Source organism: Prionailurus viverrinus, unplaced genomic scaffold (genome assembly GCF_022837055.1).
Source record: "Prionailurus viverrinus isolate Anna unplaced genomic scaffold, UM_Priviv_1.0 scaffold_35, whole genome shotgun sequence".
In the NCBI taxonomy this organism is placed as follows: Eukaryota; Metazoa; Chordata; class Mammalia; order Carnivora; family Felidae; genus Prionailurus; species Prionailurus viverrinus.
Window position 1 is genome coordinate 2,128,692 of NW_025927605.1, and position 23,513 is coordinate 2,152,204.

The 23,513-nt window shown below is 50.4% G+C and overlaps 3 protein-coding genes across 7 annotated transcripts; 1 reads left to right on the forward strand and 2 right to left on the reverse strand.

Moving 5' to 3' along the window:
• The first annotated feature begins 4 nt into the window (after nucleotides 1-4).
• Nucleotides 5-7,233, forward strand: VAT1 (vesicle amine transport 1). Its single transcript, XM_047845859.1, has 6 exons — nucleotides 5-549; nucleotides 3,523-3,730; nucleotides 4,135-4,305; nucleotides 4,417-4,506; nucleotides 5,273-5,514; nucleotides 5,665-7,233. Exons 1-6 carry the CDS (start codon nucleotides 142-144, stop codon nucleotides 5,746-5,748), a joined length of 1,203 nt encoding a protein of 400 aa, XP_047701815.1. The 5' UTR covers nucleotides 5-141; the 3' UTR covers nucleotides 5,749-7,233.
• IFI35 (interferon induced protein 35) lies at nucleotides 5,080-16,717 on the reverse strand. 5 transcript variants are annotated; one of them, XM_047845861.1, is made up of 10 exons: nucleotides 16,476-16,717; nucleotides 9,064-9,165; nucleotides 8,570-8,717; nucleotides 8,392-8,498; nucleotides 8,107-8,293; nucleotides 7,906-8,012; nucleotides 7,577-7,691; nucleotides 6,264-7,319; nucleotides 5,606-5,774; nucleotides 5,080-5,406 (listed from the first exon to the last, which is right to left on the reverse strand). In XM_047845861.1, exons 1-8 carry the CDS (start codon nucleotides 16,494-16,496, stop codon nucleotides 7,306-7,308), a joined length of 801 nt encoding a protein of 266 aa, XP_047701817.1. In that variant the 5' UTR covers nucleotides 16,497-16,717; the 3' UTR covers nucleotides 5,080-5,406; nucleotides 5,606-5,774; nucleotides 6,264-7,305. The 5 variants fall into 5 exon arrangements, with proteins under 5 accessions (XP_047701817.1, XP_047701819.1, XP_047701818.1 ...); XM_047845863.1 differs by lacking the exon at nucleotides 5,606-5,774; XM_047845862.1 differs by having other exon boundaries at nucleotides 5,606-7,319.
• A 1,539-nt stretch (nucleotides 16,718-18,256) lies between these two features.
• RPL27 (ribosomal protein L27) lies at nucleotides 18,257-21,281 on the reverse strand. Its single transcript, XM_047846073.1, has 5 exons — nucleotides 21,206-21,281; nucleotides 20,881-20,963; nucleotides 19,807-19,976; nucleotides 18,459-18,569; nucleotides 18,257-18,355 (listed from the first exon to the last, which is right to left on the reverse strand). Exons 2-5 carry the CDS (start codon nucleotides 20,959-20,961, stop codon nucleotides 18,307-18,309), a joined length of 411 nt encoding a protein of 136 aa, XP_047702029.1. The 5' UTR covers nucleotides 20,962-20,963; nucleotides 21,206-21,281; the 3' UTR covers nucleotides 18,257-18,306.
• Between the last annotated feature and the right edge of the window lie 2,232 nt (nucleotides 21,282-23,513).

The following is a 23,513-nucleotide window of genomic DNA, read 5'->3' on the forward strand; positions in this document are numbered from 1 at the left end:
CGGAGTGCGAGGCCCCGCCCCCGGCCCGGCGCCCCTCCCCTCCCGCTCGGAGTCCACCGCCGCAGCTTCTCCCGACGCGCGCCCCGCCCTCCCCAGCTGTGCACCCTCTGTCCAGCTGCGCGCACGTCGGGAGTCCCAGACATGTCCGCGGAGAGAGAGGTAGCCGAGGCGGCCACCGTGGTGGCGGCGGCCGAAGCAGGGGCCGGAGAAGACGCCTCTTCTCAGCCCCCGAAAGCTGAGGCAGCTGGCGACGCCCAGCCACCCGCGGCTTCCGAGGGGGCCGCCGCCGCGTCGCCGCCGCAGCTCCGCTGCCTGGTGCTCACGGGTTTCGGCGGCTACGACAAGGTGAAGCTGCAGAGCCGGCCGGCCGTGCCTCCGGCCCCCGGCCCCGGCCAGGTGACGCTGCGCGTCCGGGCTTGCGGGCTCAACTTTGCCGACCTTATGGCCCGGCAGGGGCTGTACGACAGGCTGCCGCCGCTGCCCCTCACTCCGGGCATGGAGGGCGCCGGCGTCGTGGTCGCAGTGGGCGAGGGAGTCAACGACCGCAAGGTGAGCGGGCCACGGCAGGGCAGGGAGAGGCTGCCCAGGCCTTGAGGCAGTGGAGCTCGAGTGGGCGGGGGCCGGGGGTGTGGCAGGGCGGAGGAAACTGGCACTGATTCAGATAGAAGGGCATGGAAGGCTTAGGAAGGGAGCCTGTGTTCCGACGGCCCTGGAGAACTGGGTGGATATTGGGGGGTAGGGAGTGAAGATGGAGTTATCGCCCCCTCCTCAACCATTTCAATTGCGGCCACCGCCCAGAAGCGGCGGCCGTGGCTGTGTATTGGGGTGGGGTGGGGGGGGAACACAATAAGGCACCCACGCGCATGCGCACAATGACCTTGCCACCACCCCCTCTTCGCCCCCCTCCCCCCCGCTTAAAACCACACCTGTACCCTGGCCCACCAAACACTGCCTGGGTACTTGTGGTGTGTGACCCTGAGTACCGATTAGCGCCTCTTTCCCCGAGGGAGCTTAAGGAGCTATGTTGTCAGGGTTGGGCGGGGACGCATGACCCTGCCAGAGCCCCAGTCACATGCAGCCCCGTGGTCTGTGGGGGTGTGAGGAGGCCCCTCCCAGAGCACGGCCAAAGAGATGAGGCACGCCCATCATGGAGGAGAGGGAGCTTGCCACTCGCCCTCCCGCCGGCCCCACGCTGCCCCTCTGCTCTTGGGGTTGGCGGGACGAGATCTGGTCTCTGGATCATTGTCTTAGGCTCTCTGTATCCCGTGACTTCAATATCTCCTCCTCCAGTGACTCAGCCAGAGGGTCACGACCCTAGGCTACCCTTGGGAACGTCGGAGGGAGGACAGAGGACACCCCTTCGCCTTCCTCGAGGAGGACCCTCACCTCGGAAACCCCAGCGGTGTCCATTTGGACTGGGTGGTGGTGGGGGGTGTGGTACCGGGAGCAGGTTGGCCCAGCTCTGCCGGTCTGTTTCTCTTTTTGTTTATCATTAATCTTGGCCACAAACCCGGACACCAGAGAGAGAGTTCCAAATGAGCAACTTTTTGAGAGACTTGGGGTGAAGCCTTTTCACGTCGTTTGTTGGGGGGTTTCATTTTAAATCAGCCCCCTGCAAGACAGGCCCCTCAGACGCAGCCATCCTCTTCGACCTGCTAATCCCAGATCCCAGAGCTGGAATTCTTGGATTTATTGTGTATGCAAACATCTCCTCCTTAAAGGACTTCTCCCTCAATTTAGCTCTGGCCCCACCCTTTCCACTGACTTCTTAGTAATTCTTGAGAAGATATTAAGGAATTGTGTGTGTGTGTTGGGGCGGGGGGGAGTTGTAGTTCATGTTTGAAGGCCACCCACCTAACCTCCCTCCCCACACTTTCCGCTTAGTAAATACAGGATATCCTGTCCAGGGCAAGAACCTGATGTAAGAGGCTGGATTCTGTGGGGAGAGCCCTCCCTCCCTCCTGATGTCTGGACTGGGGAGAGGTTCATGGCTCTGCCCTGTGATGGGCGAGGGGTGGGTATTAGCCTGGATAAGTGAGCCTTGTCCTGAGTCAGATCATGACGGGTCCGGACTGGTCACGACCCAGGCTGACCACACTGCACTTTCCAGCACTCCTGGGCCATTTCCGAGTCTATTGGTCCTGAGGTCCTAGGGTGGGATGTTTCCATTCCCCAGACCTCATCTCAGGCCAGTGCTTGCAAGGAAAGATCCCAACCTGCATCCTCTTTGTCAATGGAGTGTGGGGACATGAAAAAGGGTGTGTGTGGGAGTCCCATCCCCTCTTCCCATGCATCCCAAGTCTCCTTAATATACAGAATTTCCATCATTCCTGGCAGAGACAAAGACAGACTCGGATTGTCCTGGAATAGCACTCACACTTCCCTCTCCATGGGCTTCAGAGAGTGAGGAGAGGCCTTCCTTTCTCCTGAGATTGCCACCTTTCCTCTGCTCTTCTCTTGACTCCAGATGCTAAGCTGGAGGGAAAGATTCTGCTTTCTTTGCCCCCTTTCCCTCCTGTAATGAGGCTCTTGTGCAGGTGGCTGAGAGAGTGGGGGAAAAATGCTTCTTCCTGGTGGATAGGGTTGTGTAGCTGTCCTTGCCCATCACCACTCCCCCTGACTCTGGGTGAAGGTGTTTTCTGGGCCCCCAGTACTGGCTCAGGAGGTGATTGCACCCAGCCCTAGCTGCTCAGAGATCTTTAGTGGCACTTTATCATTCTTATTATTTAATACTACGAACTGCTTCCAGACACCGGGCTAAAAATTACCAAATGATTTTTTTGCCACTTACTCATCATAACTACCCTATTTTACAGACAGGAAAACTGGGGCTCAAAAAGGTTAAATAGTTCTTATTTGCCCAAGGTCACACTGTTCAGTAAACAGCAGAGCCCATCTTTCTTTAACCGAAACAGTTTGATCTCTTTAACAATACTTCATGCTGCCCTAACTGTAAGCTTGTGGCATTCAGGGATCTTACACAATACTGAAGTATAAGATCTGTAAAGTAGAGATAAGGATAGTCTCTACCTCAAAGAGCGGGTAAGGATTAATTGAGCGTTTATATATAATAGACTTATAGCACTTAGGGGCACCTGGGTGGCTCAGTCCATTAAGTGTCCAAGTTTGGCTCAGGTCATGATCTCATGGTTCACGAGTTTGAGCCTCACATCAGGCTCTGTGCTGACAGCTCAGAGCCTGGAGCCTGCTTCATATTTTATGTCTCCCTCTCTCAGTGCCCCTCCCCCACTCACATTCGATTTCTCTCTCTAAAATAAACATTAAAAAAATTATAATAGACCTACAGCACTTATAATAGGACCTGGCCCTTAGTAAGCACTCAGTAAAGGTAAGTTAGTATTGTTTTTGATGGTATTATTATTATTACTATTACTATGACTACTGTGACTGCTTCTATCTCTACTTCATTGCCAGGAAGAGGGCCTTGTACATAGCAGGTGATAAATCACCAATGGGTGAATGAGCAAGGGACTGAATGCTGCTCTTCTTCCATTCTTCAAGGTGGGGGACCGGGTGATGGTGTTGATCCGGTCAGGCATGTGGCAGGAGGAGGTGACTGTGCCCTCAGCCCAGACCTTCCAGATGCCTGAGGCCATGACCTTTGAGGAAGCCGCTGCCTTGCTGGTCAATTACATCACAGCCTACATGGTCCTCTTTGACTTCGGCAACCTACGGCCTGGCCACAGCGTCTTGGTACACATGGCTGCAGGTGACAGGCCCCCTCCCTTTATGCCCCCCTCCTTACCCCACCCTGATTTCCTTTGGGCCCCTTCCCTGCAGCCTGTCTGGACGGTTGTCATGGCAACACCAGGCTGCCTCGGCCTATGGCTCCCAGAGGCCTCTGCAGTATTGTTGCCGTGGTAACATTCAGGCACCAGGTCCAGCCTGGTGTGCTATCCATAGCAACGTGCCCTCACCCGGCACCCCCTCCTTTGCCAGCTACCCTTCCCCCCAATTCTCAATCATGGAAATTGGACATGGTTATGAGGAGAGAAAGCCTCAAAATGGGCCCAGGCAAAATGAAGGTGATGAACGGAGTCCTTGAGAGGCAAGAATGGCGAGTGGTGGCAGGGTGACTCCACATCCCCTCCTTATGAAAGTGTCTTGCTGCAGGGGGTGTGGGTATGGCCGCCGTGCAGCTGTGTCGCACAGTGGAGAATGTGACGGTGTTCGGAACGGCTTCGGCCAGCAAGCACGAGGTGCTGAAGGAGAACGGGGTCACACACCCCATCGACTACCATACGACTGACTATGTGGATGAGATCAAGAAGGTCTCCCCCAAAGGTGGGATCGGGGTATGGGTATGGGCAGGGGCAGGATGGCACAGGACAGGGATGGGACACTCCAGGTCTGTGGATCCTAATGCTGCCTCTGGGCCCCCCTACTCTGTGACAGGAGTGGATATCGTCATGGACCCTCTGGGTGGGTCAGATACTGCCAAGGGCTACAACCTCCTCAAACCCATGGGCAAAGTGGTCATCTATGGTGAGTTAGTAGGCTGGGGATGGAGGGGGGAAGCAGGGTGGGTCTGAAGGGTAGGATGCAGGGGCCCAGGGACTCCAGTGCTCGAGGGAGCATCGGGTTAGGACTGGCCTGGGTGATGCATTCAGATTGCTACCTCTGGTGGGGGGCAGCTACTCTCATTCTCTTTCACTACTGTTCCTGTGAGTCACAGTGCATTCTGTGTTCTCTCTGTGCTCCCGTTTGGGGATTTTTCCAGATGCAAAATCAATCAGCCTGCTTTCCTTTGTCCTGCCTTCCTGGGTTTCTTGGTCAGGCTGCATTTTCATTTGCAAAACGATTTCACACATGGGGCACCTGGGTGGCTTAGTTGGTTAAGCATCTGACTTCGGCTCAGGTCACGATCTCACAGCTCATGAGTTCGAGCCCCACATTAGGCTCGGTGCTGACAGCTCAGAGCCCGGAGCCTGCTTCGGATTCTGTGTCTCCCTCTCTCTCTGCCCCTCCCCCACTCACACTCTTTTTGTCTTTCTCAAAAATACATTAAAAAACGAAAGAAAGAAAAACTATTTCACACACACAAAATCAACAAGTGAATAAAGATTCAGGCAATTTTTGAGTCAGCTAGAGTCCATTTGGGCCTGGCAGCCAGCAGGTGGGGGATTATCCTGTCACTCCCTGGCACTGCTGTGGATGATTGTAAGAGGCCCAGAGGGGGTGGATGAGCATGGATTGGGACAGGGATGTGCCCAGCACCTGGATTCACGGGCTGCGTCTCCTCATCCCTCAGGAATGGCCAACCTGCTGACGGGCCCCAAGCGGAACCTGATGGCCCTGGCGCGCACATGGTGGAACCAGTTCAGTGTGACTGCGCTGCAGCTGCTGCCGACCAACCGCGCTGTGTGTGGCTTCCACTTGGGCTACCTGGAGGGTGAGGTGGAGCTAGTCAGTGGTGTGGTGGCCCGCCTCCTGGCTCTGTACAACCAAGGCCGCATCAAACCCCACATTGACTCCGTGTGGCCCTTTGAGAAGGTGAGTGTGATGGCTGTGCAGGGAGGGCCGGAGGAGGGCCCCTGCAGGCTGGGCTCCCAGGGGTAGGATTCCTGGGAAGAGGAGGGCTGACCCCTTTAGGCTGGCTCTCTAGAGGGGCCGGATGGCACCGGGTCTTGTCTTCCTCTCCAGGTGGCGGATGCCATGAGGCAGATGCAGGAGAAGAAGAATGTGGGCAAAGTCCTCCTGGTGCCTGGACCAGAGAAGGAGAACTAGGGCCGGGGCTGGCAGACCCTCGGGACCTGGGAAGAGAGAAGCTAGGGAGCCACGTTGTGTTGGTCACCAGACTCTCCTACATTTCATCCTCCTCATAATGCTCTGCCCACTCGCCCCCGAAGGTCTCCGTGGTGATGACCTCTCCCCTGCCCTGTTCTTTCTCCTTAGGCAGGGCCCCCTCCCCCCTTCCTGCCCTCCGAAGAGGTTGGGAAGTGACCACTTGGATGTCTGGGCCCTGCCAAGGGGACAGGGAGGGTCAGAGGGAGGCCGGCTGCTTCCTGCCCCCACCCTTTCCCTGGGCCTGCTGTGCTGCTTTTGTGCCAAGGTTAGCCAGTCCTTTTCCGTCCAGTTCTGTGTGCTTCCACCTCTGCCTCATCTCCCCTCCTGCCCCTGCCCCACACTCCCCTCCCCAAAGAATCAAAATGTCAGCTCAGGATATGGGGCCAATTTGTGTGAATCCAGCATGTCCCTGTCTCGCCCTCCTGTCCCTTCAGCCCAGGCCAACTGGCGCCCACCTCTGAACTCTGTTGCCTCGTTGCATGGCCTTGTCCTCTGGTCCCCGTCTCCTTGAGCACAGCTGGGTTTCTTCCACCTCCAGGTTTTCTGCCACTCTTAACCAAGGTTGCCTCTTACAACAAGGGTGGGAATCTGACCTGCTTCCCTAGGTCACAACTCTGTGGGAGGGACACAGAGCCCCCCCCTCCTCCCCATCCTTCACTGAGTTCTAGTGGATTTGTTCTCAGTGCCTTAGCAACGGAAAACCTGTGCTTGCGTGTGTGGGTGGGTGGGGGGTCCCTGTCTCACACCTCCTCCTCCACCCCTGAACTCCCCAGTGCCTTCCTCGTTCTGGTGGAGGTGGGCTTTTGCTGTCCCACAACACTGCCAAAAATCTGTGTGTGTGCCAGTGGGGGCGGGGGGCAGCCCCTAGCCTCCTGGGGTCTGTGCCGTGTCCCATCTCTGGGGCTGTCATTTCTCTCTGGGTGGTTGAGGAGAAAAAGGCAGGGTGGCGTTCTCAGCCTTGCAGATAAGTGTGGCATTTACCAGCCAGAGCTCTGAGAGGCAATGCCATCTGTTTCTTGTTCTGGGACCAAAGTAAAAATCGAAGCACATTTCTTGTGTAGTCAAGGGAGGCCCACTGCCTTCTCAGAGCAGGAGGGCAGCTTTTCAAACTCAGCCCCAAACTTTGTTTACATGGGTGGGGAGATGGAACAGGGGAATAAGGAGGGGGGTGGTTAGGACCTGAGCCACCGGAACCAAAGTGGGGACTTCCTGGCGCAGGGGTACAACTCCCTCTGCTCTCTGATACGGAATTAGGGAGGGTTACTGCCCAGCTATTGCCAATGGGAGGTGGGGGGAGGGGCTCAGCCTCTTCAGTGTCTAAATGAGGCCTAAATGTGTGAAGGGCGATTTCTGCTTTTGTGTACCCCACCCCGTTACTGTTACCGAAGCTGCCTTTGTGTTGTGTCAATAAAAAGCCAAACCCTGGGTCCTGGATGTTGCCTCCGCGAGTGGAGGGGAAGGTGGGCTCCTGGAAGGTGAGGGTTCCTCCTTCTGTGCTCACATCAAGTTTCCTTTCAGGAAATGAAATGAGAAGAGGGTCACGCCACTTTTATTGTTCTTGGGCAGCATTTCATAAGCCATAATCCCTGCCGCTGTTGACCAGCACGATCTCTTGCACCTGTGCGCCCAAATCCAGCCTGGTTTGAGAGGCTTGGCAGGGGTGCGGGGGAGGGGATGAGAAGGGCAGGCTGTTAGCCTGACGTGGTGGTGAAGACCGCCAGGCCCCACTGTCCTGGGGGCACAACTGTTAGGGCCTCCACCTCCCCACCTCCACGGGAGGGCTTCTGGAAGTGGATCTCCAGGATGTCCTGAAGCTCCGGGCCATCCAGGATGTCAGGAATGTTGAGCACCAGCACTGACTGGGGCACTGGCCGGAACACGATCTGGAAAAGGAGCCAGGAGATGGGCCTGGTTCATGAGAGTCAGGGACTGGGGGCAGGCAGTGCCCCTGGGGGTCTGGGAAGGGCCGGGAGGCCTGAGAGGCTGGACTGGCAATGGGGAGGGCAGTGGAGTCTGGGGACTCTGATCCTTTCTTGGGCAAGTTTCTGCCAGGCAGACAGGTTCCTGGCCCAGCCACCAATTCACCTTCCCACTTACCTCAGCCTTCTGGATCTCCCCACTTAGGAAGGGAGAGATTCTCAAAGGGAAGCTTTTCGTGCCCAGTGGCACTGTAAACTGGCCAGCCTGGCACAGGTGCTGGGCCACTGTGGGGACAGAGAGGAATGGACCTCTAGCATCAGGGCTTTTCTCCCCTGTGGCCGGATGCATCGGCCCCAATCTTGTCGGCAAGACCCTTACCTGCATCCTTAGTGAAACTCAGCACGACCCCACTTTGCAGCAGCTTCCGACTCTCCACATCGCCACCCCCATTCCTGGACTTGCCAAAGAAGATCTCCAGCTTGTCCAGCAGCTCCTCCTCACTCAGCCTGAGCCCTGCAGGAAACCCACTGACCAGCACACTCCTCCTGCTTATCTGTGTGGACACCTAGGGACAGACAGGAGGGAGAGGTACAGCCCCACTCATCCCCTGTCCCCAAGTGCATGGCACCCACTGCATGTCCCAGGACGCTGCAGTCCTATCACCTGGATGGTGGTCACCACGGGCAGCTCCAAGGACTGGACTTGCACCCGCAGCCGGCACTCGTCGATGTCGATCTTATGCTCCTTTTGTTGCAACACCCTCTCGGCCACTGGGTCGGGGAAGCAGGGTCAGTACTGGAAGCCTCCCAGCCTCCCTCCCAGGGCCTCTGTGAGAGCTCACCCTTGGGATCGTCGAAGGTGACCAGAGCAGAGCCTCCAGGCAGAGGGTAGCAGATCCGTAGTTTGGAAACCAAAGGCTTGGACCCTTCTGTGCCCTGCTGAGTGTGTCCTCGGAACACCAGGGGGACCAAGGGCACCGGGAATGGGACCTGGAGGTGGGGGAGGGGAGGCTGATGCAGCCTTCAAGGGTGGGAGAGGCCCCACCACCCCTAGAAGGAAAGTGTTCCATGGAATTGAGGCCGGGAATGAGCACACTTATTGAAAGGAGAGCTGGATAAAAGGGTGGATGAAGGTAGGTCAAGCCCGTAGGAGCACTTTCCACACAAGATGTTACTTTGTCCTCACAAGCCTGCAAGATTGGTAGCTCAGCGTCACAGATGAGAAAACAGATCCAGAGAGTTCAAGTGCCATACTGGAGGTCATGCAGTGAGGAAGTGGCAGAGCCAGGAGAGAAACTGGTTCTTTCTACCACACCACACCCCTCTCCCAGCTTACCTGGTCGTGGTGAGGGAAGTCCCCAAATTCCCTCCTCCGCTGCTGCAGCTGCTGCAGCCTCCTCTTTAGTCTGGCCTGCTCCTCCCGAAGGGCATGGAGAGCCTATTGGGGTGGGGGAGACGACCAGACTTCCATCTGCCTTCCCAGAGAATGAGCCCAGGGGAAAGGGACCCGATCCTGGACTCTCCCACGGCAGAGCTGATGCTCAGCTCCGGAACAGCCCAACCCCTTTCCCCTGTCCCGGGGTTGGCCCTGGCCCACTCTCCTCAGGATTTGGTTGGCCTCATCTCAGCTGGGGGAGGGGGACAAGCGGAGGAGCCCTTGCAGCAGCCATAGCTGCGTTGTTACAGGACAGCTTGCATTTAACAGACACCGAGCTCCTGCTGTGCGGTGCTGGGCACTGACACAGGGCAAGGGGGGAGAAGAGGCTAGCCCTCAGGTCTGTACAAAACACCACCCAAGACAGTGTACCCTCACATGACAGATTGTGGAGGACATCAGGAGTATGGAGGAGGGACAGTCCCATAGGGCTTAACATAACTAGGGAGGCCTCTGGGAGGAGTGGGGGCTTAGAGTGGCAAAATGTCAGAGTATTCACTAACTTTTTTTTTTTAATGTTCATTTGTTTTTGAGAGAGCGAGCTTGCATGCACATGCATGCACACATGAACGGGGGAGGGGGAGAGAGAGACAGAGAGAGAGAGAGAATCCAAAGCAGGCTCCACACTGTCAGTGCAAAGTCTGACATGAGGCTCGAGCTCACAAACTGTGAGATCATTACTGGAGCTGGAGTTGGATGCTCAACCGACTGAGCCACCCCAGGTGCCCCAGCTAATGTTTATTGAGCACTTACTATATGTCAGGCACTATGCTAAGCTTTAATTAAAAAAAATTTTTTTGAGAGCACGCAGGAGTGGGAAGAGAGAGAGAAATCTCAAGCAGGCCTCATGCTCAGCATAGAGCCCAATGCGGAGCTCGATCCTATGACCCTGGGATCATGACCTGAGCCGAAATCAACAGTCAGATGCTCAACCAATTGAGCCATGCAGGCACCCTGTGCTAAGCGTTTTATGGCTTTTATATGGCTCAATTCTTGAAACAACCCTGTGAAATAAATTCCCTCTTATCCTTATTTTATAGATGAGGAAACTGAAGCTCAGAGAGGCTAAGTGACTTGCTTGAAGTCATTCAGCCCTATGCAGTCTGACTCCAGACTGCTAATCTGTGCTTTACAGTGAAGAAATCAAGCCCAGAGTGGGGGAACAATTTACCCCACATCTCCTAGCTTGTCCCTTGACTGCCATTCTTTCCACTGCAGCAAGCAGCTTTTCAGGCTGGGTGTGATTTGGAGCAAGTCCAGAGACAGAGAGTGACAACATGGGCAGGGGAATGACACCAGGGATACGAATAAATGCACCTTTGTTTGCGGGATGAAGTAGATGTTAGCTGGCAGAGTTCACTCTGTGGTTGGGAAGCCTGATAAATAAGGTCAGCTCAGAGAAGTGTGAGCTCACTGGGGAAGGCGGGACTCTGTCCTAGTCATCTCTGTATCCCCAGTGTTCAGCAGAGTTTCTGGCACAAAACAGGCATTCAGTAAATGTGTGTTGAATGAATGAATGAATGAATGAAGTGAATTAATGACAGAATGGAAATATATTACAGAGGGCATTGAATTATTCAGTGTGAGTTCACTCTATTTTAAACAGACAAAAACTAGGGCTTGACCAAATAATGCTGGTTTATGAGTAGTGAGAAAGGTACCTAGTTCTTTATATGCCTACAAACAAGGTGTCTTTAAGGGGCAGTTAGATGACATCGGTGAGTCCAGGGAGCCAGTGTAGACCATAGGGAGTGCTAGGGACTCACAAACTGGAGAGAGCATGTCCCCGCTAAAGTGGCAACTTCTTCTCAGCTCCAACCAAGATTTTCTTTTCTTTTCTAAGTTATTTATTTATTTTGAGAGCAAGAGCATGTGCAGGAAGGGGGAAGGGCAGAGAGAAAGAGAGAGAGAAAATCCGAAGCAGGCTCTGCAAAAGCAGTGTGGAGCCCAATGTGGGGCTCAAACCCACAAACCATGAGATCATGACCTGAGCTGAAACCAAGAGTCAGACACTCAACCGACTGAGCCACCCAGGCGCCCCATCCAACCAAGATTTTCTCACATGGGAATGTGGTTCCTGTATCCCATTTCTTCTTTTTCTTTCTTTCTTTCTTTTTTTTTAAAGTAAGCTCTATGCCCAACATGGGGCTTGAACTCATAACCCCAAGATCAAGAGTCATGTGCTGTACAAACTGAGCTGCCAGGTGCCCCATATATTCCCGTTTAAAAATATATATATTTATTTATTTGGGGGGAGAGTACAAGCAGAAGAGGGGCAGAGAGAGGGGGACAGAGAATCTGAAGCAGGCTCTGTGCAGTGAGCCCAATGTGGGACTGGCACTTACGAACACCAGATCATGACCTGGGCCGAAGTCGGACACTCAACTGACTGAACCACCAAAGTGCCCCTCCCCATATCTTCCCATTTTTAAGGGAAATAAAAATCTGAATTTTTATTTGAAAGAGATAACTCAATTTAAAAATATATGAAAAAAGGGGCGCCTGGGTGGCGCAGTCGGTTAAGCGTCCGACTTCAGCCAGGTCACGATCTCGTGGTCCGTGAGTTCGAGCCCCGCGTCGGGCTCTGGGCTGATGGCTCAGAGCCTGGAGCCTGTTTCAGATTCTGTGTCTCCCTCTCTCTCTGCCCCTCCCCCGTTCATGCTCTGTCTCTCTCTGTCCCAAAAATAAATAAACGTTGAAAAAAAAATTTAAAAATATATGAAAAAGTAAATTAAAAAAAATGAAATTCATTTTAAGATGTTTTGAACTAGATTCAGTCCTAAGTTCATTCTCTTTTTACTTCTGCTTTAAATCTTGATCTAAATATACATAATTGTTTGAAAACCTAGTAATTAGCAATGCTATTTGATAAAATAACTTTTAGTGGCACCTGGGTGGCTCAGTTGTTTAAGTGTCCCACTCTGGGTTTTGGCTCAAGTTATGACCTCACGGTTTTGTGGATTCAAGCTCCACATTGGTCTCCGCACTGACAATACAGAGCCTGCTTGGGATTCTCTCTCTTCCTCTCTCTCTCTCTCTGCCCCTCCCCCACTTCTGCTATCTCTCACTCTCTAAATAAAATAAACAAACAAAATTTAAAAATAAAGATAAAATAAAATAAAATAAAATAAAATAACATAAAATAAAATAGCTTTAAAAAAGGGCACCAGGGTGGATCAGTCATTTAAGCATCCGACTCTTGATCTTGGCTCAGGTCATGATCTTGCAGTTTATAAGTTTGAGCCCCACATCAGGCTTTGCTCTGATGTGACACAGAATCTGAATCTGAGCTGTGAGCACAGAGTGTGATGTGGGGCTCGAACCCATGAGCCATGAAGTCAGATGCTTAACTTACTGAGCCACCCAGGTGCCCCACTATAGAGTTTTTTTTAATGTTTATTTTGAGCAAGCGAGCGAGAGAGAGTGTGGGTGCATGAGCAGGGGAGGGGCAGAGAGAGAGAGAGAGGGAGAGAATCCCAAGCAGGCTCCATGCTGTCAGTGCAGAGGCCCACTTGGGGCTTGATCCCATGAACTGTGAGACCATGACTTGAGCTGAAATCAAGAGACAGACACTAAACTGACTGAGCCATCCACACGCCCCTAAATATAGAGTTTTTAAAAGAACCATTGGAGCAGGGGAGTTCAGATCTAATATAAGTAGGGGATGGAGAACTAGTGAAGATTTCTGAGGGGGGTGAGGTGGTGGACATGGTGTTTAAGAGAGCAACTTGGCAGCCATGGCACGATGAGCTGGAGCAGCGGGAACTGGGGAGGGACACTCTGAGGTTCTAATTCCTCCTGACATGACAGAAGCTGAGCTGGACCTCTGGCAATGGGCATGCACGGGTGAGCACATTTCAGGAAGCAGGCCTCCAGACTCTGTGGGTGTTTATATTAAGGAGACAGAGAGGACAAACTGGAGAGACAATGCCAAGGTTGTAGACTTGGGTGTCAAGAATTTGGTAGAATCCACTGACCCAGCAGGCAAGGGAAGAGGGCAAGTGGTTATCGGGGGCCTGCCAGGTGCTGGGCTCGGTTGGACTCCGTCTCATTTTAAGTATCACAGAACTGCCTCCTGTCTCCAAGTTCCAACTGGAACTTCTCTCTTATAGGACCCTCTTAAGGACAACACAAGCTGACTGTAGTCACTTACATGAATTCAACTATACATGCTATTGTTTGCGTGACATGATAACATGGTCTCCTAAATGTAAGCCAATGTACATCTGGTGCTTAACCGAAAAAAACTGCAATCCATTCTACATTGAGCTCATTGAGAGACTGTAAATTCTGGAGACTGTAGGGGTGAGTTAATGATTTAAGGTTAATTTTGACTACCTACATTCTTCTGCCTTACTTGCGAAATTTACAACCTAACCACCCCATAAGATAAAATCTCCTGCTGTTTATGTTCATCATAGGGTATTGGGAGGCTGCTCGGCATAACAGTTAAGAACACGAACTCTGGAGACAAACCTCCAACGCTTACATCCAGCTCCTTTTAGTACTGCAAGACAATGAACAAGTTATTTAACTCTCTGTGCCTTGGTTTCCTTATCTGCAAAATGGACATAATAGCAATTTCCACCTATAATTTTGTTGGGAACAATGGTGCCTGGCACGTGATGAGTGCCATGTTGAATCTTTCCTATTTTATGAATCCTCATTTTATATGAGGAACCTGAGGTTTGCCAGGGTTAATTAATGAGCCAAAGTAAGTCAAACTCGAGGCCGTTGAAGACACATATGGTCAGGGACAGGACTTGGTGGAAATGACTCTGGGTTGGAGCAGCATGTGTAATGGAAGAAGTCAAAAGGAAGGAAGGGCTCTGTGAGGGACAGAGCTTTAAAACTGTAATCTTTGGGGCACCTGAGTGGCTCAGTCGGTTGAGCGTCGAACTTTGACTTAGGTCTTGATCTCACTGTTTGTGAGTTCAAGCCCCAGCACTGGGCTCTCTGCTGTCAGCACAGAGCCTGCTTTGGATCCTCTGTCCCCCTTTCTCTCTGCCCCTCCCCATTCACACTCTCTATCTCTCAAAAATAAATACACATTAAAAAAAAAAAGGGTAAAAAAAAGAAAAAAACAAAAACAGCCCAAAAGAGAGGTGTCTAGCTGGCTCAGTCAGTAGAGCATGCAACTCTTGATCTCAGGGTCTTGAGTTTGAGACCCAGGTTGGGTAGAGCTTACATTAAAAAAAAAAAAAAAAAGAAAAAAAAAGCCAAAAAACAAAAAAAAGCCCACACAAAAGAAGTCAAAAATAAATCTACATGTCCAACTATAGAGGAATAGCCTAATAAATATATTATGTAGCAATTAGAAGACATTAAAGAACATTTAACAATATGAAGAAATACACTAAGCTAAAAAAGCAAAATACAAAATAAAACTGTACAGAGTGTGATCTCTATTCTGTTGATTTAAAAAGTTTCATTTCAGAGGCACCTGGGTGGCTCAGTCAGTTAAGCATCTGACTCTTGATTTCGCCTCAGGTCATGATCTCATGGTTTTTTAGTTCAAACCCCATGTCAGGCTTTGTGCTGACAGTGCAAAGCCTGTTTGGGATTCTCTCTCCCTCTCTCTGTTCCTTCCCTGTTCTCTCTCTCTCAAAATAAATAAATAAACATTAAAAAAAAAAAAAAGAAGTTTCCTGAAGGGCTCCTGGGTGGCTCAGTTGGCTAAGTGTCCGACTACAGCTCAGGTCATGATCTTGCAGGTCTGTGAGTTTGAGCCCCACATTAGGCTCTGTGCTGACAGCTCAGAGCCTGGAGCCTGCTTCAGATCCTCTGTCCCCCTGTCTCTCTGACCCTCACACCCTTCTCTCAAAAATAAATAGACATTAAAAAAAAGTCATAGGGGCGCCTGGGTGGTTCAGTTGGTTAAGTGTCCGACTCTTTTTGGTTTCAGTGATGGTTGTGAGATCGAGCCCCAGGTCGGGCTCTGCTCTGAAAGTGTGGAGCCTGCTTGGGATTCTCTCTCTCCCTCTCTGTCTGCCCTCCTCCCCCACTCGTACTCTCTCAAAATAAATAAAAATAAACAAAAAAAAAAAAGTCATAATAAAAAAAGTCTCCTGCACCCATTTTAGAGGTAGGAGTGAAATGGAGGTGAATCAAGATAATCTTGGGGAATAGGGGTTCTGAAAGGTTGGCAATAATATTAAGAATAACAAACACGTATTGTACGTTTAGGAGGTGCCAACTAGTGTTCTAAGTTTTTACTATATTGATTTATAGATTATCTGCTTAAATTAAAAAAAAATTTTTTTTACATTTATTTTTGTGCCATGAGGGAGATAGAGCACAAGTGGGGGAGGGGCAGAGAGAGAAGGAGACACAGAATCCAAAGCAAGCTCCAGGCTCTGAGCCATCATCACAGAGCCCGACGCGGGGCTAGAACTCACGGAGTGCAAGATCATGACCTGAGCCAAAGTTGGGAGCTTAACCGACTGAGCCACCCAGGCGCCCCAAAGATTTTTTTTAAAGTAATCTCTAAACCCAACGTGGGGCTCGAATTTACAACCCTGAGATTAAGAGTTTCATGCTCCACTGGCTCAGCTGGCCCTGAGCCTGTGATCTTTCTTACTACATTTGAGGGGCAAATGAAAAATTCCCAAGCAAGACATCTGTGTATTTATAACAGATGGGGTAGTATCAGGGGGGGAAAAGGAAGAAACTGGAGAGGGGAGGAGATGCATTCATTTAACCGCTGTTTATTGAGGGCCGCGTGCATGCCAGGCACAGTGCTGGCATGGTGAACAGGCTGGACGGGGGACCAGTCTTAGTCTAGCAGGAGTAGGATCATTCACAGGTCAGGAAAGGGAGGAGCACAGCACCCAGTGGGAAGGTGAGCTCTCAGAGGAGAGACATGTCTCCCTGTGACCTGGAAGAGGGCCTAAGATTCAGCTGACATCAACAATAAGGTGAGGAACTATCTATTTCAACTCTAAGATGAAATATAAGGAGGCAAGTTTGTTGGGCAAGATCTCAGGAGATAAGGGTGTGAACAAGTCTTACACGTTTTGGGTCATAAAACCCTTTGAGTATCTAACAAGAACTATGGATTCTCTCTCAGAAAAATGCACATTCACACAAGAAATGCTTGAGCTCCTGAGGTGTAGGTTATAGAACTATCTTTGAGGCAGTGGGTTAGGGGAGAGGTAATCTCCGCCACATTTCTCCCCAGTCCTTCAGCAAGTCTAAGAGATGAGCAGAGAGAGAGGGGCTTGGCCACCAGACCCGGAGATACCTGCAGATTTCCAGCCGGGGGAAATGCTCCTCTGCTTCTCGCCCCTCCCCCCAACACTCTCCTCACTTACGGCATCATGGGTCACGGACATGGGCCTGGGGTCCGGCTGGCAAGAGTTGAGGCTTCAGAGCTGGGCACAAAGTGGCAGTGTCCACAGCGACAGAACTCTTGCTTGTACCTTGATGGGCTTTAGTCTCCTCTAAGCCGGACCTGAAATACACTTCTGATGTAGAACCGGCAGGCTCTTTGCTTCCACTTTCATTTCACCAAAATCCCTGCCCTTCGGTGTTCACACGCCCCCAGCTGGTTTCCCCACCCCGGGGAGGAGCCTTTCTGGTCTCGGAAGTTGACTTCACCCAGATAGGAGGTCTCAGGGGAATCTACCCATAAACATAGGCAAACAGAATGTGGGCCCCAACCTACCACTCATTCTAACACAAGCCTTTTGGTAGAATAGTTCTTTGTTATTTCCCTGGAACCCAGAAAGATGCCAGGCACACACAAATTAAGATTAATTGAATGAGAAAGGCAACCAGGATGGTTAAAGCCTTTCCACCAAATTCACAAGAGCTGTACTAATAGCCAGCATTTGTTGGGAGCTGTTCTGTGCCCAATACTGGATCTGCTTTACATGAATTAACTTAATCTTTAAAACAACCCCACAAAGTTGGTTCCATTTTTGCCATTTTACAGATGAGCTTGTAAACTTCAGAGGCAAAGAAGCGCAGAAACTTGCTTAGAGGTCCTATTGCTAGGAAGCACGTATCTAAACCTGGTTAGAACAATACTTGGAACTTGAGCCTTGAGGTTGAGTGGAAGGAACTTGGAAGTTTTAGGCAGAAGGCTTAAATTCAGTTCCATTTGTGACTGAGCAGGCAAGCTACTTAGAGGGGTCTGTCTCAAGAGAGATGTTACTTAAAGGTGAAGAATCAAATGAAACTACACAGGACACAGTGCACGATGTGTCCTATTATCTAGTCCATATTTCCAGAGTAATTTATACTCAGCCCTTCTCAATCTCTTTCCCTGCATCCCAGGGGGATGTGTGCCAAGTGTAAGGCTTGGCAAATGTGCCTGTTTGAATCTTTCCATCTAGTGACAGAACCAATTCAAATGGAGAGCCTATTTTGCCAATAAAACAGAGTCAACACTTAGGGTCCAATGAAAGGTAAAATGCCAAATGAAAGGACCAAATTATCTTTCCTGCAACTGTGGGGACATACCCATGCCCAAGACCCTTGAACCACACCTTTTCTTGTTGTTCTGCTAGCCAGGCCATTTGAGGACCTCTTCTAATCTCACTAACAACGGGTGCTCTAGAGGTCAGGCCTTCATTAGTCCCCACTGCTATCTAGAGCAGTTCTCCAGTGTGGGCCTCATCACAGCAGCACAGGGATCACTGGACAACCTGCTTGAAATTCTGACCTACTAACCCTCAAGAGTGGGACTTCAGCACCCTGTCATTGTTCAGAGAACCTCAGATTAGTGGCTCTCAATCCAAAGTAATCAGTGCCTGCTGAGAGGGGCCTGTGGGTGTTCACAATGGAGGGTGGAGGGAGGAGAGTGGCCCAGGTTCTCTATGTAGGTAACAGGTTGAAGCCAGGGATGCTAAACAACTCTGCACCTACACATCAGTAGTAGTTTTTTGGGAAATCATTCAGCAGCTCACGCCTTACCCACCGAGGGCGGTCAGATGATTAAAGGATTATCAGGAGGAGGACAGAAGTAGTCCAAATCTCGCAAAAGCGCTATTTTATATACTTTCCCACAGCTTCTCCTCTCACCCACCACCCAACGTCTTATCATATGAATGTTCTTCAGCAGTCTAATAATACATGCTACAAGCAGACAGTGATTTTTTTTTTTTTTTTGGTATTTTTAATGACTGAAACAAAACAAACTTAAAACCGCAGCTTCTGGAAGAACCATTTGTTCTTGCCGGTCTTGTACCTAGACAGAAAGAAAAGGACACCAATGAGAACAGTGAAACTAAATTCCCTTCATGGAGGATATGGATACCATATTCCCAACATCCACTACCAAAGCTATTTACCTTTCCTCGAACTTGACCTTGGCCTCCCGTCGGGCCTTGCGTTTAAGAGCAGGGTCTCTGAAGACATCCTTGTTGACAACAGTTTTGTCCAAGGGGATATCCACAGAGTACCTGGGGACAACAGCGGGGAGGGAAGATCAGCCCACATGCGGCCAGGGCCTTCGCACAGTCTGGGACCTTGGGATGGCAGGGTCTGTCTCCACAGGAGCAATCCGCAAAAGCTGTGCCAAAGTCCTGATGATATTTTTTGGAAATTGCCAATTTAAAAAGACTCAAGCCATGAAAATACTTCACGTTTCATTCTCAACTTTCCAGTGACTATTTTTCTGGCTAAGGATTGTCACTTTAATCATGGTGGTTGGCCAGCTTCCTATTTGGAGCCATTTTATTTAGTGGTGTTCAAGTTGTGTCCAGGGAAGGGTTAGCCTCATTATGAGAACGCAAAACCTGGGTGACTAGTTACCAAGGTCTGTCTCCCAGCACCTGAGAAACAGCAATGCCCTTTTAAGACAGCCCATTAAGAGTAAACATGCAGCCGCCGGTAGCAAACTGTAAGACACACACTGCTGGGTTTTGGCAATTATCGTTCAGGACTCTCTCAAATATTTTTATTTCCTTATAACCTATACACCAAGATAGCATGAATGGCACACAATACTGTGAACGGCCAGGAACTCAGGGGCTTGAGAGCCAAGTGGAATCAGTTGGGGGGAGGTTTGCTTTCCCTTATTTATCAACAATTTTTGAAAGCCTATAAAAACTATCCTTGAAAGTGGAATAGTGGAAGACAGCAGGCCAGATCCCGTGCCTGTATTTATCGTGATTGCAAACAAATGCAGCAATCTTTACCTAACACTTCTAGAATTTTCAGGTGAGGAGACAGATCAAGAGCAAGCTTGGAAAAGATTTTTCAATCCTGCTTGGCCCAGTCAGGGAAGTCACCACAGAAAATGACAGAACACAGCTCCACACTGAATTAAAGAGGCAACACTGGGGGGGGGCGCTTGGGTGGCTCAGTCGGCCGAGTGTCTGACATCCGCTCAGGTCAGGATCTCACAGTTTGTGGGTTCGAGCCCCACGTCAGGCTCTGTGCTGATGGCTCAGAGCCTGGAGCCTGCTTCAGATTCTGTCTCTCTCTGCCTCTCTCCCACTTGTGCTCTCTCAAAAACAACATTAAAAAAAAAAAAAAAAGAGGCAGCACTTGAAACCATGACCACTTTGTAAGTCACACATGAAAATGTCTCTTCCCCACACTGGAATGGCTGCAAAGTTGAAAGCTGTCTCCTTATTCAGCAGGCCAGAGGGGAGAAAAGAAAGTCACTTTCATAACCATTCTTGATATGCTCACCTTGTAGGCATGAGGTGATTGTAGTTATAAACTTTCACGAAAGACTTGATCTTTGACCTCTTGGCGATTTTCTTCTTGCCCATGGCAGCTGTCACTTTGCGGGGATAGCGGTCAATTCCAGCCACCAGAGCGTGGCTGTAGGGACGGTCTGAGGTGCCATCATCGATGTTCTGAACAAGCAAGAATCACGTTAGTAATCGAGGGCCTACTGAGGCGCTGTGCTAAATGCAGGCCGTGTATAAAAAGAATACCCCCACTCCCAATCTGAGACCCGCTACTGGAAAAACTGCACAAAGCAGACATTCTGAGTGCTAGGCTAGATGCCCAAACAGTAATGGGTCGTATTCATTCCCACCAAGAATCTGGAAAGGCTTGTGGGAGCTAAGTGATTAAAAACTAACAATAATTAGCATTTATGGAGTGTTTGCTTTCTATCAAGCACTGGTTCTTAGGACTTAACATCTCTTAACTTCTACAATTACATGGCTAGTTGGTGGTCTAACTCCAGAAACCAGTCTCAGACAGATGAGGGAAGGGAAACAAAGGGTGTCCCAGTGGTCCCACAACAACCAAAAGTTGTTGGCCAGAGCTTAGCAAAATCTCACAAGAGGCCACAAAATGTAGGCAGAAGGCAAAGAACGGAGGGCTAGAATATGCCAAGTGATCGTTTTGCCTAGAAACAATTTCTCCCCTTTTTACAGAATCCCAGCTGCAGCACTTAACGTTTTACTTCAGTTGAGTTACTTAACGTCTCCAGACATCAGCAGTAGAAAAGAATCAATCCCCTACGGTTACCTCAAGGACTGGGCATGACACCACCTGCAAAGCAGCGCCAGATACCAAGCAAGCGCTCGATAAACGCCGGGCATTATTATTTTTTAAAGCCTCTTTAGTAACTCACATCTGTTTGTATTCTGCATTTTTCTCTCTCAAGAGCCCCGATGCATTCACTCCCACCCGCAATGCTCAGTGACCAATGCCCCCAAGCTAGCTCTTGACTTCCACGCTTGCAGGCCTTCCGAAACCAGCCCCGTTCCTGGGATGTAGGCGCGCAGAGGCTCGCGAGAACGGTACCTTCACGATGACCGCCTTGCGTCCGGAGTAGCGTCCGGCCAGGACCAGCACCACCTTCCCGGGTTTCATGAATTTGCCCATCTCTGCAGGGGAAGGAGAAGGGGCCTTTCAGAAACCTGCCAAGCCGAGGATGTGGGCCCAGAAGCCAAGGCTGCGCTCACTGGCGTCTCGGCCCAGGCCGCCCGCAGGCCCCTGATCGCAGGATGAGACCGCTACGAAGCCTCCGGAGACCGGGCAAAGGAAAGCGCCCGGCGCCACCCCGGATCTCGACCCCCAGGCCGCGGATGGCAGCGGATTGGAACATCCCGCCCAAGGTTCTACTCACCGACACCAGCTACCCGAGCCTACGGCAGAAAGGAAGAAAGTCCACTTCCGCTAACCTTTCACCTCGGGGAGAGTGACCTCACATCCGGTCCCGCCCCGCAAGTTTCGCCCCACCTCTTGAACTCCTTTACGGGCGGAAGAAGCTCTGGCGGGCAGAGCAGTACCTGGGCGTTCATTTATTCAAATCAAACTTTATCAGTAGCTTCCACTAGAAGCAAAGAAGTCCTTCCTTCCGCGTAGGTGGGAAGAGCAAGGAAGGCTCTAAAGCGCGCAGACCTTTGACTCCACTGCTCTGCCGCACCCCTTGGTTGCAGTTCCTTTTTCTGGCGCTAGAAGGGGTCACAGTTTGAAATAGATTTTTATGACTTGAAAGAGTCAGAGAGCAAAAATAGGACTTGTATTAGTGTGCATTTTTTTTTTAATTTTTTTTTCAACGTTTATTTATTTTTGGGACAGAGAGAGACAGAGCATGAACGGGGGAGGGGCAGAGAGAGAGGGAGACACAGAATCGGAAACAGGCTCCAGACTCAGAGCCATCAGCCCAGAGCCCGACGCGGGGCTCGAACTCACGGACCGCGAGATCGTGACCTGGCTGAAGTCGGACGCTTAACCGACTGCGCCACCCAGGCGCCCCTGTATTAGTGTGCATTTTTGGCGTAAGGGGGGAGAGACGAAGATCAGTTAGGCAAAGGTGCTTACCCCCAATATTTAGAATCTAGTGATGTCACAGACATTACCGACTGGAATAAGCAGTGAGGAAGGTGAAGGATGATGGTGATAATCCCTGAGCACCTACTCTGTGCTAGGCTTTTTAGGTAGCCTAGCTTTACCTAATGATACAGGAGGTGACCCTGGAAGACTGTTTTTAGATGGTTCTTTACTTGTCTTCGGAGTTCAAGAGAAAGGGAAACCATCTTACAGTTTTTCCTTTTCTGAACATGGAAGAATCTATAGAATTGGTCTTGGGCAAGATATGAGAAAAATCAGGGTTTCATCAATTCTCTTCTTAGCCTCTCCAGGGACCAGTTTTCCCTGCAGCCAACACCCCATGCCAGTGGTTTATCACAATAATTATGTACTTACATATCTATATTCAATTACAGTATTTTGTTTCGGAGCACCTGGGTGGCCCAGTCGGTTGAGCATCCGATTTCCTCTCAGGTCATGATCTCGCGGTTGGTGGGTTCAGCTCCCCATCGGGCTCTGCTCAGACAGCTCAGAGCCTGGACCCTACATTGGATTCTGCATCTCTCTCTCCGCGCTCCCCCCGCCCCCCACTTGTTCTGTCTCTCTCTCAGAAATAAACGTAAACAATTTTTTTTTAAATAAAAAAAAGATCTTTTGTTTCAAATCGGAAGATGACATTTTAGAATTGGAAGGGACCTCCAGAGATCATCTACTCTGGCCTCTAAGAGGACAGCTCTAGAGCAGCAAAGTCACAGAGATGGTGATGCAAGAGCAAGTTCTCATTCCTGACCTGGTGCTCTTATTACACTACACCACCCTGTCCATTTCCACCTTCATGGTCTGCTCCCAGCCTGCTGCTGCCTCTTCTGCTGTGTATCTTTTGGAAAATAGAAACCACAGCCGGAAATCTCATAATTGCCTTGGACTCTTCTCACAAACACTCTCCCAAATTAGTACGAAATCTTCTGAATTTTTCCTTGTCTTTTAAATCTTTTCTGTCCTTTTCCAGAAAAGGAAAATGTCCCTAAATGATCCAGCCTCAGATCTTTTTCTTCTCCTCCTCAAACCTTTTTTTTTTTTTTTTTTTAATGTTTATTTTTGAGACAGAGAAACAGAGCACGAGCAGGGGAGGGGCAGAGAGAAAGGGAGACACAGAACCCGAAGCTGGCTCTGGGCTGTCAGCACAGGCCAGACGCGGGGCTCGAACTCACAAACCGCCAGATCATGACCTGAGCTGAAGTCAAATGCTTTAACTGACTGAGCCACCCAAGCGTCCCTCTTCCTCAAACTTTTATGTGGATCTGAATTGCTTGCTATGCTTATGAAAGATGGATTTCTAACCTAGGAGATAACAATTTCAGTCTGGAGTGGAGCCATATATGATCTATAGAGCTTATTTTGGGGAGCTTCCCTCAACATACCTCTTAAATTCCCCATTTTTGTGCTTGAAATCCTTCACTGGCTCTGTGTACCGAAGTTTAAACTCACCTTTCTTTTCTTGCAGCCTAAATTCCTGATTTTTCCACATCTTCACATAACCACTCCCTCCCCACCCCCCATCCCCAACTACTGAAATATCCAACCTTTTTGATTCCTGGGGTCTTTACTCAGGTGGGTCCATG